At 40.5% G+C, this 16,173-nt stretch overlaps 2 protein-coding genes across 3 annotated transcripts; both read right to left on the bottom strand.

Annotated features, from left to right (window-relative positions):
- Positions 1-25: 25 nt before the first annotated feature.
- LOC120546002 (iporin) lies at positions 26-12,379 on the bottom strand. 2 transcript variants are annotated; one of them, XM_039780730.1, is made up of 11 exons: positions 12,257-12,379; positions 12,084-12,150; positions 7,987-9,375; positions 7,033-7,294; positions 5,495-6,487; positions 4,310-4,386; positions 4,019-4,199; positions 3,784-3,889; positions 3,637-3,683; positions 2,152-2,824; positions 26-2,001 (listed from the first exon to the last, which is right to left on the bottom strand). In XM_039780730.1, exons 3-11 carry the CDS (start codon positions 9,331-9,333, stop codon positions 1,890-1,892), a joined length of 3,798 nt encoding a protein of 1,265 aa, XP_039636664.1. In that variant the 5' UTR covers positions 9,334-9,375; positions 12,084-12,150; positions 12,257-12,379; the 3' UTR covers positions 26-1,889. The 2 variants fall into 2 exon arrangements, with proteins under 2 accessions (XP_039636664.1, XP_039636665.1); XM_039780731.1 differs by having other exon boundaries at positions 4,025-4,199; positions 12,084-12,379.
- A 1,528-nt stretch (positions 12,380-13,907) lies between these two features.
- LOC120545807 (liver-expressed antimicrobial peptide 2) lies at positions 13,908-15,104 on the bottom strand. The gene is made up of 3 exons (XM_039780403.1): positions 14,834-15,104; positions 14,530-14,669; positions 13,908-14,264 (listed from the first exon to the last, which is right to left on the bottom strand). Exons 1-3 carry the CDS (start codon positions 14,894-14,896, stop codon positions 14,237-14,239), a joined length of 231 nt encoding a protein of 76 aa, XP_039636337.1. The 5' UTR covers positions 14,897-15,104; the 3' UTR covers positions 13,908-14,236.
- Between the last annotated feature and the right edge of the window lie 1,069 nt (positions 15,105-16,173).

Genomic DNA, 16,173 nt, shown 5'->3' with positions numbered 1-16,173 from the left:
AGATAAACATTTGTACTGTTTCCTGTTGGCATACAACAAAAAGTCTTTATTGACAGTTTGAGTTTGATTGTCACTGGGCATTAGACGAAGCATTCAGAGGTTGAGAAAATGACGCTGGGTGAAATAATTTCACAGACGTCACATTATTGCAATACATTAAAAATTCTGTATCAACACATGTTCTGTTCTTTCCTCCCTCTTATCTAACCACCAGTCTCAAAATATACCTGACACACATTTAAATACCTGAAACAGCCACAAGATGGCTTATATTTGTGCAACTCAACAAACTTCACTGGAAGACATACTACTGTATATAGCAAACAATTCCACACATTTTAAATTTCAGTGCCAGAAAATGTCCAAAAACCTAACAAAAACTTTAACTGGAAGTTAAGAGATCTAGGAAGCACTGAAGCACCTATTGTATGTTTAACTCATGCACCTACAGTAAATCCATGCTGGGAATCTGCTCAAGAAAGCAATTACTGGAAATTAAACATCACTGACAATCCACAAGGCTGGTGGAGCATATTTGGCACTAATAAGCGTGTATTGCTTTCTATTTTCTCACCAATATATGAAAGGTACAGCTATGGAGAGAATGACAGTGATAAATGAGAAATAGATAGTTTTGCACCACAAGAATTTCAAACAGTCTAAGGTAGGTCAAAATTCACATTTGTATATGTAGGCCTATCAATATTCATATGATTGATATTCGCCTACAGGAAATGAAAAGAAAAAGTTATTCCAGAGTGCAATTGCAAATTGAGGAATTGGTCCTCGTTCATTAAGCCATTTCTAGGAGAAGAGCTCAGGATCTACTGTGGAAAAGATCCAGCAGCCTCTTCTGACCACATTCATTCAAAAGCTTTATCTCACAACTAATATGAGCATAAATTACAAAAGTACACCGATAAAACTCAACTGAGGGACATTTTCAGATCGAAAGCCAGTTGCACCAGATGATCGCAAGTTCAAACTGAGTTCACGTAGGCTAAGTCTTTACTAAGTGGAGATTTATGTATCACTAAATTAAAAAACGGGTTGCACCACACAAACTAGTAACTGTAGCGTTAGCTAACCAAACCAACTGACAAAATGAACATTAGCTTGCTAGCATATGACCTGTTTAGATTGAAAAGTAAGAGATAATATGAAATATGGTTGACATATCTGAATGCTGTTTAATAATGACCTAAATTGGGAAGATTTTAAATTACATTTTATAAACATAACAGAATACCTTGAATTACAAAACAGTATGCTGATTCAACATAAACAAAATGACTAGCTAAAAAGCCTGTGTTAGATTAGTATAATCTGGTATTTCCCACTTATTCTAAACTACGTAAATACTACTAACTCTAAAAACAGTTCTTTCCATGTATGCATGTAAATATATATTACAAAGTAATACCAACATTTACAAATGGTTAACAGTTAGACTTAATATTTAGATTGGACCTTAAAATTGTTATTTTTGCCAGTTATGCTACAGTTTGTGATGCTACAGCGACTTCCTGTTTACATAGTTGTTTGCTTTTGATTGGACAGCACTACAGATGTTTCCTTACACATAACTAAAGTCTTCACTAGTTAAGACATTCCTTTAGTTTTAATGGTGCAACCTGATTTATTTTGAAATTAGCTAATAGTTAGCCTACTAAGCACTTACAAAGGACAAACAAACTTAGTATTGGATTTACGAATAGCTGGTTCAACGCAAAGTTTGATGAATAAGGGCCTGTATTTTTTAATAATCCTGTATTTTATGTGCTTTCTGATCAGTTCAGCATTGTGTATGTATTATCATGCAGTTAAGACTTTTTGTTATTACAGGAAATAGGGTCCACTCTCTCCTCCACCCACAGAGAGTTTAGTTTTCAGCAGTCCTTGTTAGTCTGAGCTCCTCCTAGCTTCATTGACCTGATGGATTGAGCCAACAGTCCAAGCTGCGATCTGTCAAAATGCAGCCACTGTGATGGTCGCCTGTACCTATGAAAGCAATGATATAGAGGTATTGGTTATGAGTAGAGAGTCACAGTTCCAGTCTTCCATCAATCTAGATCCCAAATCAACCAAGAAAATCAAACAACAAAATATATGTATATATATATGGTTTGATTGCTCATGGCTGGTTCTTACCTTCTGGTTTGTGCTCCATTGTTAATCTGAGAAACTGTCTCTGTCCTGGTGGACGTATCAGCTGCTCCAAACAGTTTGGCCCAGCGCAGCGCACCCTGACATGGACTCTCAGCCTGGACACAAGTGGATGTAACTGGGGTCTCATTGTCTTTCTCACCCCTCTTCTCTTCTTGCCTGCTGTCCATACTTATTTGAGACCAATTATCTGCATAATTCTGGCTACAGTCTTCCCCTTCAACCACACCATCCATAAGGTCAGGCTCTTTTGGCCACCACTCTGGAATAGGAGCTAAGAATGGACTCCTGTTAGTCTGCATCCCTCCGCAATCCTGCCTGATGTAATTCTGAGAACTGAGAGACTCTTGGCGATGCAGATCTGTCTGGTGTGAAATCTTAGTCTGCTGACTGTGGCTACTCTCTACCTTTTTGTCAGCTTGCAGTAGTGGCCAGCTGGTCATTAGGAGGGCTGAGCACGGCGGAGGCGGAGAAACACCCTGCTCCTCCGAACACAGCTGTCGGTTATGTAACAGTCGGGGCTCCAGGAGCAAGTTGAGATTAAAGGGCAACACAGAGAGCGGCTGCAGCAGAAGTAGCAGCTCCTGAAACAAGGGCTGACACTGACCCAGTGACATGGACAGGAATCCCCAAGAATGGTAGTATGTTGTCACCACATCTGTGGAGACAGTAACGGGTGTGAACGCACAAAGATCCAAACATATGCAATAATAATGTGTTATTAAGGCATTATTATTATAAATCCCACTGCTCTTCCTGGCAACAAACACCCTTCGCAGCATTTAAGTGCCAGGACTGGCCGGGAGACCATGTTTGTGCGAGATACCAGAAACCCAATCGGTTCAGGTCCTATCCCCTGACTAAAGGGCTTTCCTGACCCTAACGGCTCAAGGTCAAAGTCTAACCTAAACCAAGCAAAGCAGTGGGATCCATAATAACGCACAATTGAGCTAAATGCTAACATCAGCATGCTAACATGGTCACAATGACAATGTTAACATGCTGATTCTGAGACTTCATTTTTGTCTGGCAACAACAAAAAGCTTATTTCAAGGTCCACTTTTCGAGACCTTTCAATCACATGTCACAGCTTTCCTCAAAAGATCTCCTTACCTGTCATGGATAACAACTGAGATAAGATTTTTTAAGATGCTGGAGTTTAGCAGGTTAATGTTTATCGTGTTCATCATCTCAGGTTAGCATGCTTTGCATGCTAACATTTGCTAATTAGCACTGACACACATTAACACAAAGTTGATAAAGTAATGGACAGATACGAATTTGACCTGATAAAAGAGCTAAATGAAAAGTCAGGAGATCACCAAAGTTATTTAAATTAATTCTGTAGAGAGCATGAATATTGGTATTACATTTCATGATAGTCCTTTCAATCATTGTTGAGATATTATGAGTGTGGACCTTTTTACATTGTGCTTAGCTGCTAGTACAGAATATTGAGTGTGTGCTCACCTTTTTGACTCTGAAGGTGACTGAGCCAGAATTCCAAAGCTCTCAAGCTGAAAGAGAGCAAATAACCAACAAAATATGAATGCTTATATGTGCAGTAATTTCATCAACCTTCTTTAGCATCATTAGTATGATCAAAGGTAATCTTACTTAAGCAGGCCCATGATGAAGGCTCTCAGTCTCATGCAGTGGCTGCTGAGCTGGGGACATTGAGTGATTTTGGAGACCAGGCTGTGGAGGACCCTGGTGGATGGACCTGTTGCAGAGAGAGACCACTGAAGTTCATCAAAAAGCCCACAACAGTGTACCACAAACAATGCTGCTCCACCAGTACATCAAGCAAGTTCATTCAAGTACACCTTTGAATCACGATCACTCTAATTACATTTACCGATCCTAGTAGAGACCTCCACCACGCTCCAGGAGTGGTTGCGGCGCTGTCCGATGATAAAATCCAGTTTGTGATCCCTAAGACCGTCCTCTAAAATATTCTGAATTGCTGGACACAAATGTTCCAGGGCCAGACCGGCGATTGTGGGACTGCAAGAGCTGTTACCCAGACGCATCTGTGGCAGAAGAAAAGAAATATGATTCCCTGCTGACACAAGTTATTTGACTCCAGTCCTACAATGTAAATAATATCAGTTCAAGCTGCTTAGCTGTGCCAAATTCAAACCTTTTCTTCAGGCTCTCTGCTGCTGCCAAAATGAGCCATGATCAAATCCACCGCCCTGCTCACAGACCTCAGCAAACCTAGGGACATTGGACAAGGAAAGAGGTTGGACGAGCTGAAGTTATAATTAATGCTTCATACATTGTTTGGGCGGATACAAAACATTGATATATTAACATATATAGTAAATGTGATAGATTGTGAATCAATTTTTTATGTCAGTTCTGTGTATTATTGACTGCTGAAAGTCTTTTTCTCATCAGATAAGCAGAAAATATCTGCTGGTGTGGTGGTATAACTTGTCTCCAGTACAAATCAACTTGTTTCTTGAATTTTCTATTCTAGTGCAGTATGCCTAGCCTTGTCCTTCTTGTCTGAAGACCCTTATTTCTCAAACATTCTTTAAACATGGTAGTTTGTATTTGAGTCAGGTTGAAATTATGTTACTGCACAGTCAGATGTTTTACTTGTTACTTGACAAAAAAAATGAAAAAACTTGCTCAATAAGACTTTCACCTCACTAACTGGGTCAGTGCATAGTAACATGAGAGATAACGTTCAGGGTTCATTATCATATTGCAGTAATGCAAATGTGAAACTGAAGCAAAGATGAAATAGTCAATTTTAGCACAAATCCTCATTGACTTGCTTTCCCTGGCTTTCTTTTTTCATCTCATACTGGCTAGCCTCTGCAAATGTCACGGTAAATTCTTTATGCATGTCGATGCTGCCTGTAGTGCTGTATCACACTGACTGTCCACCACATTGTTGATTATCCATCACAAAAGATTCACATTTATACAATCAAATTTCCACCGAATGGCCCATATGGTAAAATAAAATGACTAGGTGTGTTTATAAATCATTAGCTCAACTGCATCATTCTCCCTGTCGTCCTCTCTTGGAGGTTGCAGTCGCACATACATAGGCTACAGAGCAGAAGGCTCAGCCAATCCCGTGCAGGGAGAGTTAAAAATAGGTCATGTTTGAGAGGAAGCCCCTTCAGGGTATTGAAGGCACTGCTGCAGCACAGTGAGTTTTTATTGCTGCTCTCAACAGCCCATCACTGGATAGACAATCCAATCAAGGAGGAATCCAGTCTGCTGTTACTGGGTCACTTCAATGTATGGCATATACTGTTTTTAACATGTTTTACAGAAATTGATATCAGTCATTTATTGGCCTCACCTCTCCTCTGAAGATGGCTGATAGACATGGACTCATAAGATGTATCGGGTGAGAGGCAGAACTCGGTGGGCGGCCTGTCACTCAGGATCAGAGATTCACTGGGATGACTCTGACTTGGCTTCCCACAGAGCCCTGTAGAGTCCTGGATTTGCAGCCCAGAAGCCAAGGAAAGCAGACAACTCAAAGAGGAGAGAGGAGCTACAGAGGCGAGGGCAGCTGTAAAACTACTGTGAAAAAAGATGGAGTCAGCTGCAGGTGCAGCTCGGTACTGAGGGAACTTCTTTTCTGGTTGTACGGTTGTGGGAGGAGACAGGGACACCTGCAGGTTTGGGTGATGGGCGTCAGGGGTTAGGAGTAAAGTGGGTGGTGTATGAGAGAATATTGGATGGTGGGAAGTGTCGGTCTTATTGGGACTTTTGGGCTCAGTATTGGCATGGCTCTGCTCAGGGCTGAGGGTAATAAGGTCCTGGTAGGTGGGAATTTTAACAAGTTTGGACTGATTTGGGGCTGAAAAAGTGGTAGTTTGAGTTTTGCCTGAATATGGGCTTGTTTTATCTTGCTCTTGATCCAGTCTGGGCTTTGAGCTGCTTTGAGTTGGATCCAGGCTACTTTTTGATGTACATGGACTTGGGTGTGCTTGGATTCTGCTGGACTGGCTCCATGCACGTCTGCGGCTGAAGCACTCTGGACTTGGTGTGCAGGTGGAGCAAGTGTCAGAGCTTGAAGGAGCCTCCAAGAAGATAGGGCAGTGGTTGCCCATTGGTGATGACTGAAGATTAGAAAAGCATTGACTGCGTTTGCCCTTGAACTTGAGGCCTGGTTGGGAGCTACCAGACTTGCTGCTCTTCTGATTTATGTACTGCTCTAGAAGACAGCCCAAGTGCTGGGTCTGGGGTTGGCCTGTGGGGACCAGAACAAAGGGCTGGATGGGCAGCGAAGTTGGCCTCTGGGCCTTACTGTAGCGCACCACTGCATTTTCCATTGAACATGCTCCTGAGATGGAGGTAGAGGGTAAGAAAAATAGTTGGAACAGATGTTAGATTTACTTAATATGTTTTAAGTGTACAGCTTTTATTAATTTTTACTCATTAATGTAATTTTAGTTTTTATTTAGTTTATATGTGTGTATGTGTGTATATGTATGTGTGTATGTATATATATGTATGTATGTGTATGTATGTACAGTGCCATGTAAAGTGATTCTGTATATTTGAATATTTTCGACCTTTTGCCACATTTATGTAGCCTCAAATATAAATATATATAATTGTAATTTTTTGTGTGTAGAATCAACAAAAAGTGGGATACAATCATGAAGTGTAACGAAATTTATTGGATATTTCAAATCTTTTAAATAATATAAAAACTTGAGGATGATGGGAATTTACTTGTTAAGATACTTTGTGCGCCACCTTTGTTTCGATCAAGTGTAAGTCGCTTGGGCAATGCAACGAACGAATGTCATTTTTTCCTGATATTGTATCTTTGCATGTTTTGCTCTCTCACTTAAAAATGCAAGCAACAACTCATTGCCTTACCCTTCTCAGTATCACAGTGCTCCTGGTGCAGAATCACAGCGCTTGTGCCTTGGCATTTACTGCTATGTGGGCTACACTGGCTGGGGCACAATGAACAGGGCATGTGGAAGAGGTCTTGGATGCTTCCTGTATGTTTCTTACTGGAGAGGGTTTCTTCAGTGGAGGTGGTAGCAACTTGGTAATCATGGGTCTGAAACTGAGAGCAGTCAAACCCGGCACTGCACTGTGTGAAGGAGAACCTCTTCTCTTCAATCTCCTGATGCTGATACAGATAAAGACAAAACTGTTTTAGGTTTACACAACCAAATCACACATTTGATACTTGTCAAGATTACAAATGTATAACAAGAGACTCTTTATAATTGAGTTTATACTGTAACTAATGGCTTCAATCCTTAACTAATACTTTATGGATCAGTGATAAGCTGTGTTGTAAATCATTAATACATACTTTATAAAAAGACATCAAGTCTGCAGTAGTAACTGTCATTAATCAAGATAGTTTTTTATAATCTATCAAGTCTGTAGAAAAGCTTAATAAGTTTCTAATAAATGGATTTTGATGTGGGTGCTGCAGCTGTTTTCCATAGGTTAAGTGTTCAAACGTTCCATTAGAGGGGACTATTCCATTAACTTAAGAGCTAGCTAAAGAAATAAAGCAAGACTGATGCTTTACACAGTTCCCACAGTTGCTTGAATAAATTGCTTATAACTGATCTATAAATCATTAGTGCGTGATTTATTAACCACTAATAACGTGTCCAAATATGGTACTGAGATTTTAAAAGCTTGTAAGAAAGGTAATGTTCATACTTCAGAATACAGTACATACCATGCCTTTGTAAGCGTATTTCATTCAATTGTGTTATTTCCTCTTTCTTGTATTAAATGGTTGCTAATACCTATGTCATCTAATTCTGTACTGACAGAAGAGCTGTTTAATTGCAACATTACCTTATTGACTTCTTTGTGTTGTCCTTCCTTCTTATGATCAACAAAGAGGTGCTCAGAGGGAGGGAAGGGGCTACTTCTGCTCTGACCCTCGGGGCAGCTGGTGATGCTGGACCAGGCTGGACTGGGCGACTGGGAGGAGAGGTCACAAGTCACAAGCTTGTAGTACTTCTGGTTGGTCCCCATGGCCAATGTTGCCTGGCTTTGGAGACAGGCGGCCAGGTCTGATACCTCCAGCGAGGAGAGACCCGGGGGTAGTGGCTCCAGGGAGTAAAGATTGCAGTTAGAGTCGAGGCCCTGAGGAGAACAGCAAGAAGCAGAGGGGGTCACGTCAATCTCCTCTTTAGGGGGGCACTTAACTGTCATGTCATCATGTTGGAAGTCCTTGGCTGGAGTCTGAGGAACGGGCTGGAGGTTAAGGAACACAGATCCCTCAGATGACTGATAGGGGGGAACTGTGGGACTGCTGAGGTCATTAGGCGTGGCAGGTTTGTTGCTCCTGTTATAGATAGTGCAGAAGTTAACCAATACGCCATCAGAGCTGTTACAGGAGGAGTCGCTGACATACTCTGTGTGAGTGTTGGAGAACAGCTCTGGGGAACATTTGTGTTGGCTGAAGATGCAGCAGGACATGTTATCTATCAGTCTGTCTGAGTCCTGCTCTTCATAAGCCATCAATGTAATGCTAGATCTGCTCACATGAAAGCACTGGCATTCAGTCTGCAGTGAGTCTGGCAGGTGAGGCTGATTAGAGAGCCACTCTTGGTCACCCTCAGTACCCAACATGGTCACTTCATTGCCCCATTCGCTTTTCATGTCCCCTTGGGCTATTGTATGATTTTTGGCACCATTACTTAGAGGCCAGTTGGAATTTCCATGCAACACAAAAGAGGAGTCCTCATGATATCTGTGTAGATTATCTCCATCACTATCTTCATCTTCCTCGTCCTCATCCAGCCCTGTTTTGGGAAGGAATGAGTTGTGTGACCGCAGACTGTCTCTAGCTCCAGAGCTTTCCTTCTTCAGATGGGAACTCGTCTCCTCTGGTGATGAGTTGGAGTCGTACCTCCCGCTGCTGTCAATGCCCCCTTCCTCCTCTGCTCGGTCCTCGTTGAGACTACCGTAGCTGTTGGAAAAACGTCTTCGTCCACCGGCGAAGGCATGCTCTCGGTTCAGCGAGTCTTGCTCTGGGAGGGACACAGCTCGGGTCAGACCTACTGAGCATAGCCGACCGGGCCTCTTGGCCGAGCTGCACAGGGCCTGGACAGGAAGTTGCCAAGTGGGAAGCTGAACCACAGGGAAGTGGCACGCTATCAGGGTGTCCCCTGAAAGACCAGATGATCCAATCATACTGCTGAAACAGGCTGGACCATGGAGATTGTCTCCATGTTCCTATAATGAAAACCAGAAAGAATAAAATTGAATAGAATCACTTATAAGTACAATGAATCTACTTTGAATGTGCTATCAGTGATGCAAAAACATACGCATAAGTATTATGGCTCCGCGTAATGATAAAGTTGAACAGAGAAGTATTATACTCTATAAGTGATTCTGTAAGGGAAGTCTGAGGACAGTTAAGCATTAGGTTTAAACTCTAAGGCCCTAAGAACAGAGGTACCATCATGGACCATCTGAATTTGAGAGAAAATGTTTTCAGTTTTGCCCAGTTGGACCATGGAGACATGTTTTAATGAGACATGATAAATTGTTTGTTGTTGGTGTCTGCATATGAACTGTTTATGTTGATCTCCCTCTGCATTTACTTCTTGATTTTTGGACTCAATGACCCACCTAACTGTAATGCTGTAAAGTCTCAGTGCATCTTCAACTCTGAAGTAAAATCATCCCAACAGAATAGAAAGCATTAAAACATAACTTCAGGCAACTGCTGTCAGAGTCTGCTCCCTCAATTCACACCACTGGCCCTCCAGTCAAAGTCCTACTAGTGTTGTCTGCTTCTGGCCCTCAGCACAGCCTACCCGCCTCCATAATTCAGTCAACCATTAACAAACTCCTCCTCTCTTTCCGCCTGGGCCAACCACCGTCTCTCCCAGTTACTCAGCTGCTCTGTAACTAGGGCAGCTGCACTGCAGAGATGCTCCGCTGGCACTGCTAAGAGTAAATACACTTTCACATCAGTTTACTTAATTCAACGTGCTCCACCATATTCATACACATTGCTCCTGATTTTACAGACATCAATAATAATAATAATGATCATCATGCCTTCATGAAACACAACCATTAGGAGTATTAACAAAAGCAATTACAAAGCACATAAAATATTTAAAACTGGAGACTGCTGATGGCATTCAGTCATTACATAATCCTTTTAATTATTAGTAATAATTAATGTTGCTAGGATACAACCACACACCATTTACTGATATCTGCCTTCAGCAGTGTAACATAGTCTTGGTGCTACAGTATGTTGTGCATTTAAACTAGAATCATGTTAAAAAAATTCAATATTTTAGATGCAACATCCTCTGTTGCCAGACATTGTTAACATCAAGCAGCCATCAGTTCATAGACGTCACGCTGCTGTACAACTGTATGGTCATAACGTGGGTAAACAAACAACATCTGTTGCAGATGACCATGAAGAGTTAATCCTCTTTATCATCACATTGCTACAGTAAACAACATCTTACCATGGCAACAAATACATTAGGTCTAATAAACACATCAAATATGCTCAAAGGAAGAAATATCAATCTGATCACTTTAAAAACAAAAGTGGCTGTGGCTTGGTTGTGGGACTTGGTGAACCTTTCTTTTTGTTTTAAGATAATTTTTTTTATTGTTTTTTATATTTTTGAACATACAAAACAGACAAAAACAATTGAACAAGAACAACAACCCTCTCCCACCCCACCACAGGAATCAGGAATCACACCTTGCCTAGTCGCTTTCCTCTAATTCTTGTGATGTTGCATTTTTCCATAGGTCTATAGTCGATGACTTGGCTTTGTTGTGAACCTTTCTTCAGAGCCCCTAATTCAAACAACATGTAAAAAAATTTAAATAATAATTCTGCCCTACAACACCAAAGCCAGGTTTTTATTTTGGCACATCCATATATTGCATATATTTTATACAGTCTGTCTATTTCTCGTCTAGCATTCCCAGATATGATACATTGCAATATTTATATTTAAATGTGGCTAGCCATTAAGCTATTTAAAAAAGCAGACTATTGATTGGCACCCATAGTTGCACAACTCCACAGCAAAGCTCAGAAGGTAGTGCAGGTAAGTAATCATTGGGTTAGTGTCTTAGAGCAAGACACTGAATCCCCAACTGCTCCCAGTGTACTGTGTTTAGATGAAACCATCTGATTACCTTTGTCTAAATAAATCAATATGTTGTCATTTGATTATAAAGATGAAGGTCTCTCGTAATGTCATATGAGGAACAATATAGTAGTACTCAAGGGGATGGCATTACATTGAATCTTTTTTTATCCTGTGCCTGCTTATTTTCATCAGTTCAATAGTTCAATACAACAGGAAAGTAGGCCAGTTTGACTGATTAGTTGTTCTGCAGAGGACTAACAATTTGACTGCAAAGCGGATACAACTCCTGCGTATTATTACTACTTGGAGGTCCCCTAACTTGCAGCTCTGTCCTCTGGGTACTGGAGCACACTGAGATGGTTGTGATTAACTGAGCTATTTCACTGGAAATGTCTGTCAGGTCAAGTCAGCCATCTCACATGAGGGATGGGACTGTGTGGTTGTGTGAAAGCAAAGAGTCTTAGGTCCACTGTTGTGAATGTGTGTGTGTTGATTTTCATCATGAAAATGAAATATTCAAAGTGGCTAAAGTACAAGAGATGCACACATGCCAAAAGAACCACCCATGACAGAAGTAGCATCTCTCTCTCTCTCTCTCTCTCTCTCTCTCTCACACACACACACACACACACACGCTGATGCACACATACATATACTTAAATAAAGTAAAGACAAAAGATTAGAATCAATACAGCTGAATAATTGACTTTAAGGCAAAGTAGATAAAGCACATAAAAAGCTCCTGCATTTGAGCCATCACCAGCGAATATCCTGACATCCTTCAGTATTATCACTTACTTGATAACAGTCGTCAGTCAACGGTGATGTCCATCCTCTTCTTCCAGGTGATTTAAATACGTTTGATCTAAAATCATGCAACAAAACAATTCTTTAAAAAAAATAACGCGCGTGCTCGACGCACCTCTGACGTCAAAAAGTCATCACAAGGCTCATATTTTTAGCTCTATTACCTGATGTCCGCGATTAAAATCAATGGGTTACACGGGGAATTTATAACTATGTTTTGGCTTAATATGAAACTGGTCCGACATTGAGGTCCGAACAGACACAGCGGTCCCCACGCCGCCGCTTCAGCACCGCCTGGCAGGGGTTTTACGTCACGGAGGCTTTAACCAATGAAGAGGGGGAAGTGCCTGCCTTAAGTATCCAAGACACCGGGTAGGGAAAGAGTTAATTATAAAAGCCTTAATTAAAAAAAAATAAAAGAAGAAGAAGAAAAAAAAATTATAAAAATAGACATGAGTAGGCTTATGACAGCACAGTGCCTTAAAATTTGATTTTGATGAGTCACAAATATGAGATATAGCCTACTAAGGAAAAATCGTATCCTACTTATAATTCATTATACCAAATTCACATTACGGCCGTTGCATTACTTATGAGATATTTTATTAACCATTCCTAACTTTTCATCCTTTCATCATCAACATCTAAAAATAAAATAATGAGAATAATGAATCCCCACATCAGTAACAAATAATTTTAGCATTCTTGTAGAACTATTCAGTCTAAAATTCCTAAACCATTGTGGGGTCCAGGGACACTAAACCTGGCTCAGCTCGCCCTCCAGTGGCAAGGATGAGTCAGTGTTCAGCTATTGACGCATCTATTTTCAAGGACGGTTGTACAATATGTGTCATGTGGTTACCTCTATTATATATTGTAGGTAAACTTAACATCTAAAGCCATAACCCACATGTTGGCAATATTTTTCTGTAAAAGGCATCCCAAATAACCCAAGAGAGTTCATTAGCGAGTGGGTGGGTGCGAGGAGCCTGAAGGCAGCACCACCTCAACATGAAACGTAATCCAGAGCACATGCACACTCATTCCATGTGAGCATAGATTCCATCAGAGGAAGCCTGACCAAGTCTACCACGTTAACCTGTTTAAGTGCTGGACTGAGCAACAAACATTAGTACAGCAGTGGACAGATATCAGAGGTCAACAATCTTTTTACCACATCTGATCAGCTCTCCTCATCAACACAAGGCATTAAAGAGTTCAGAGCAACTTTGAACTCAAATTCTCTTTAAACCACACATACACTACGAAGAATTTAACATATTAACACGGTCAAAAATATCCTCACAATTCCCAACCACACTATCCACTTCATTCATTTAAGTTTCCTGTCATTTTTCACACAGATGGGCAATATTTATTTGAATTTTTTTTCCAGTACTTTATCACAAGAGTGGTTGATGGAAAAACAGCATTAAATAATTAATAATAATTCAAAACATGTAAAAGCAGTGAGAAAAAGCTTGGCCCTTGGTCAGTGAAGAGCTAGGAATCACAGCATCACCACCTTGTGGAACATGCTCTTCAATGCATAAATACAGAAATATCTCATTTCAATAAAGAAAATCCCAGTCATGCTGTTTTTGTATTAAAACCAAAATCAAAGTTGTCATCTTCTTCCATTGCATTAAAAGAGTAGAAGGAACTGTGAGGAATATTTTAATTGGTTCTGAACTTGTTACATACAACCGCTTGAAAAAATATAAAGGTATAGTTGAATATCTACAATATGTACAAATAAATAAATATATAATAATAATAATACAACATGAACCAATAAACCCAGTGTCGCACAAACTTTGCATGAGTATTTATATTTTCTTTTAAAAACATGTTATACAGCCTGTCTGATGTCCTGCACGTGTTTTAGACAAACAATTCAATTATAGAAGTCAATGTTGCTCTAGATGTAAATGCAGCACTTACAGCTCGGTTTACTGCAGTGCCAGATCAGATTACTTTAACTGAATGCACAGATAAAGTCCGATAAAGTGCCAGCAGGTCTTGAGTTCAAGCCAGAATATAACAGCAGTAATTTCATACAGGGTTCATTTTGAAACAGGTCACTTTGGTCCATAAGGCAGATGTTTGTTTGTCACCCTGGGAGTTTTGTTTGTGCATCCTCTTCAGTTCCAGAAGGAACATATATTTTTCCTGCAAAGATAAGGAGCAACTTTATTGCAGTGTCATTACTTTCTGACTTTGTCCACACCATGCAAAATGCACGTGGACAAAACTTCACACACTCCAAAAATACAGTACAGAAAGGTTATTGCATACAGTCTGTGAAAACTACAAAAAGGAACATTATGCCATTAGGAGGAACATATCTGCTTTCACATTAATGACAAAACTAATGTCAATTACAAATGTCTGTTGATTACTTAGGTTTCAACATGTCCGAGAGGCTCTGCTGTACCTGCAGTATTTTGTGCCACACTCTTCATGATCCCTGCAGCTGGCACCCACGGGCTTCATGCTGTTCCAACGCCACAGGAGAGAGCGTTTGGTCCGCTGGATCAAACCATTCCAGTCTTCAGGTACAGGCAGTGAATTGACCTGTGAAGGCAAATATAAGATTCTTTAAGAATTGTGATGTCCCTCATGACGAGTGCTGATAAAATCAAATCACATAAAAAACCAAAAGACATGTTCTGTATTAGCACAAAAGAGATAAAGCATACTCTCAGGACATAAACAGTAACGGAAGGTTATTAACTTACCTGAAGGGCACAGATTAGAGACAGAAGAACTAAGAGAATGATTTTTTCCTGGAGAGTTCTCATGCTGTTGCAGATCAAGTTCAAGAGCGATGCAGTTCAAGAGCGATGCAGTTCTGCGGCGGGGCTGGTGTGCTGTCCCATGCTACTTGTATTAAAGGCTGGGGAGGAGTTACCCTTTGACAGTTATGAAAGATTAATTCTCCAATTTGCTATTTTAATGACTACGGGTGAGATTGGTCAGAGAAGCTGATCTTAAGTCAGAGCCAACGATACAAACCTCTATGAACAGTGGTACTTATCAGTTTTATAACGGCAGGCAAAGTCAAAGTTTATCTGCGGGGAGTCAAAGTACACTTTAACCCTGTAATTGAGGACAAATCCACGTCGGAGGTATCTATGTGAAACCTTAAAAGGACTGTAGAAATGTATCGATCCACCTATTTACTTCACCTAGTCTCCAATTCATCTGAGCTGCATGGTTTGGACTGTGGAAAGAAAACTGAAGGAAATCCATGTGAACACATGGAGAACATGAGAAGTCCACATAGAAAAATCAAGGTCCAAGACCCCTGGACCATCATCCTAAGATGTGACCGCTTACCACTAAGCCACCTTACTGTACATGAATGGTCCTCCTCTTGAAGACTTACGTTAAATGTGAAGCTAAAGCCAGCATGCAGTTAGCTTAGCTTACCATAAAGACTTTGACTCTGGCCAAAGTGAAAAAAAAATCCACCTACCTGCACTTCTAAAACATTTTATTTTTGTAAAAAACAACCAATTGTCATCTTATGTGGAGTTACGCGCTGAAACACCGGGCCAGTGAGCTCCAGGAGTTCTTACGGGGTTCCTAACAACCTCCATGCACTCGGCCAAGAAATAGTTCCAGCACGTATCTCCACCTAAAACATTTTTTTTTTATTGCTGTTGGTAGGTAGATTTTGCAAAGTTTGGACAGAGCCAAACAAGCTGTTGTCACCTGCTTCCAGCCTTTGTGCTATGCTACGCTGATCACCTTCTGCCTGTAGCTTCACGTTAGCGCAACTTTTCAATAACTCTCGGCAAGAAAGCGAATACCAGTACACGCATTTCCCAAAACACTGAACCATTTAACAAAACTCTTCCCTGAATAAAGATTGATAAACAAACCAAAAACTATATTGAGCTGAAGAGTAGCTAAAAATTTGAGCAACCTTACAGTAGGCGGTCGAGTTGCATTGTGGGTAATGTAGGTGTCAGGTGTTGATGTGAAAGAAGGACGCTTGGAATAAAAAAAGAAAATATCTCACATTCTGCTGGCTGGATTGCAATTATCATTACTATTATGAAAGTTATTTTAT

Source organism: Perca fluviatilis, chromosome 17 (assembly GCF_010015445.1).
Source record: "Perca fluviatilis chromosome 17, GENO_Pfluv_1.0, whole genome shotgun sequence".
In the NCBI taxonomy this organism is placed as follows: Eukaryota; Metazoa; Chordata; class Actinopteri; order Perciformes; family Percidae; genus Perca; species Perca fluviatilis.
Note: the sequence above shows the minus strand (reverse complement) of the source record. Positions and strands in the feature narration are given on the sequence as shown.

What these genes read in the sequence shown, in the direction of transcription:
- LOC120545807 (XM_039780403.1), bottom strand. Translation starts at nt 14,896, where the DNA reads ATGAGAACTCTCCAGGAAAAAATCATTCTCTTAGTTCTTCTGTCTCTA. An exon ending in CTCTAATCTGTGCCCTTCAG is followed by an intron (nt 14,670 to 14,833) that starts GTAAGTTAATAA and finishes TTGCCTTCACAG; the next exon opens with GTCAATTCACTGCCTGTACC. An exon ending in TGTGGCACAAAATACTGCAG is followed by an intron (nt 14,265 to 14,529) that starts GTACAGCAGAGC and finishes TTATCTTTGCAG; the next exon opens with GAAAAATATATGTTCCTTCT.
- LOC120546002 (XM_039780730.1), bottom strand. Translation starts at nt 9,333, where the DNA reads ATGATTGGATCATCTGGTCTTTCAGGGGACACCCTGATAGCGTGCCAC. An exon ending in TTCATCATGGGCCTGCTTAA is followed by an intron (nt 3,684 to 3,783) that starts GTAAGATTACCT and finishes GCTCTCTTTCAG; the next exon opens with CTTGAGAGCTTTGGAATTCT. An exon ending in TCACCTTCAGAGTCAAAAAG is followed by an intron (nt 2,825 to 3,636) that starts GTGAGCACACAC and finishes CTGTCTCCACAG; the next exon opens with ATGTGGTGACAACATACTAC.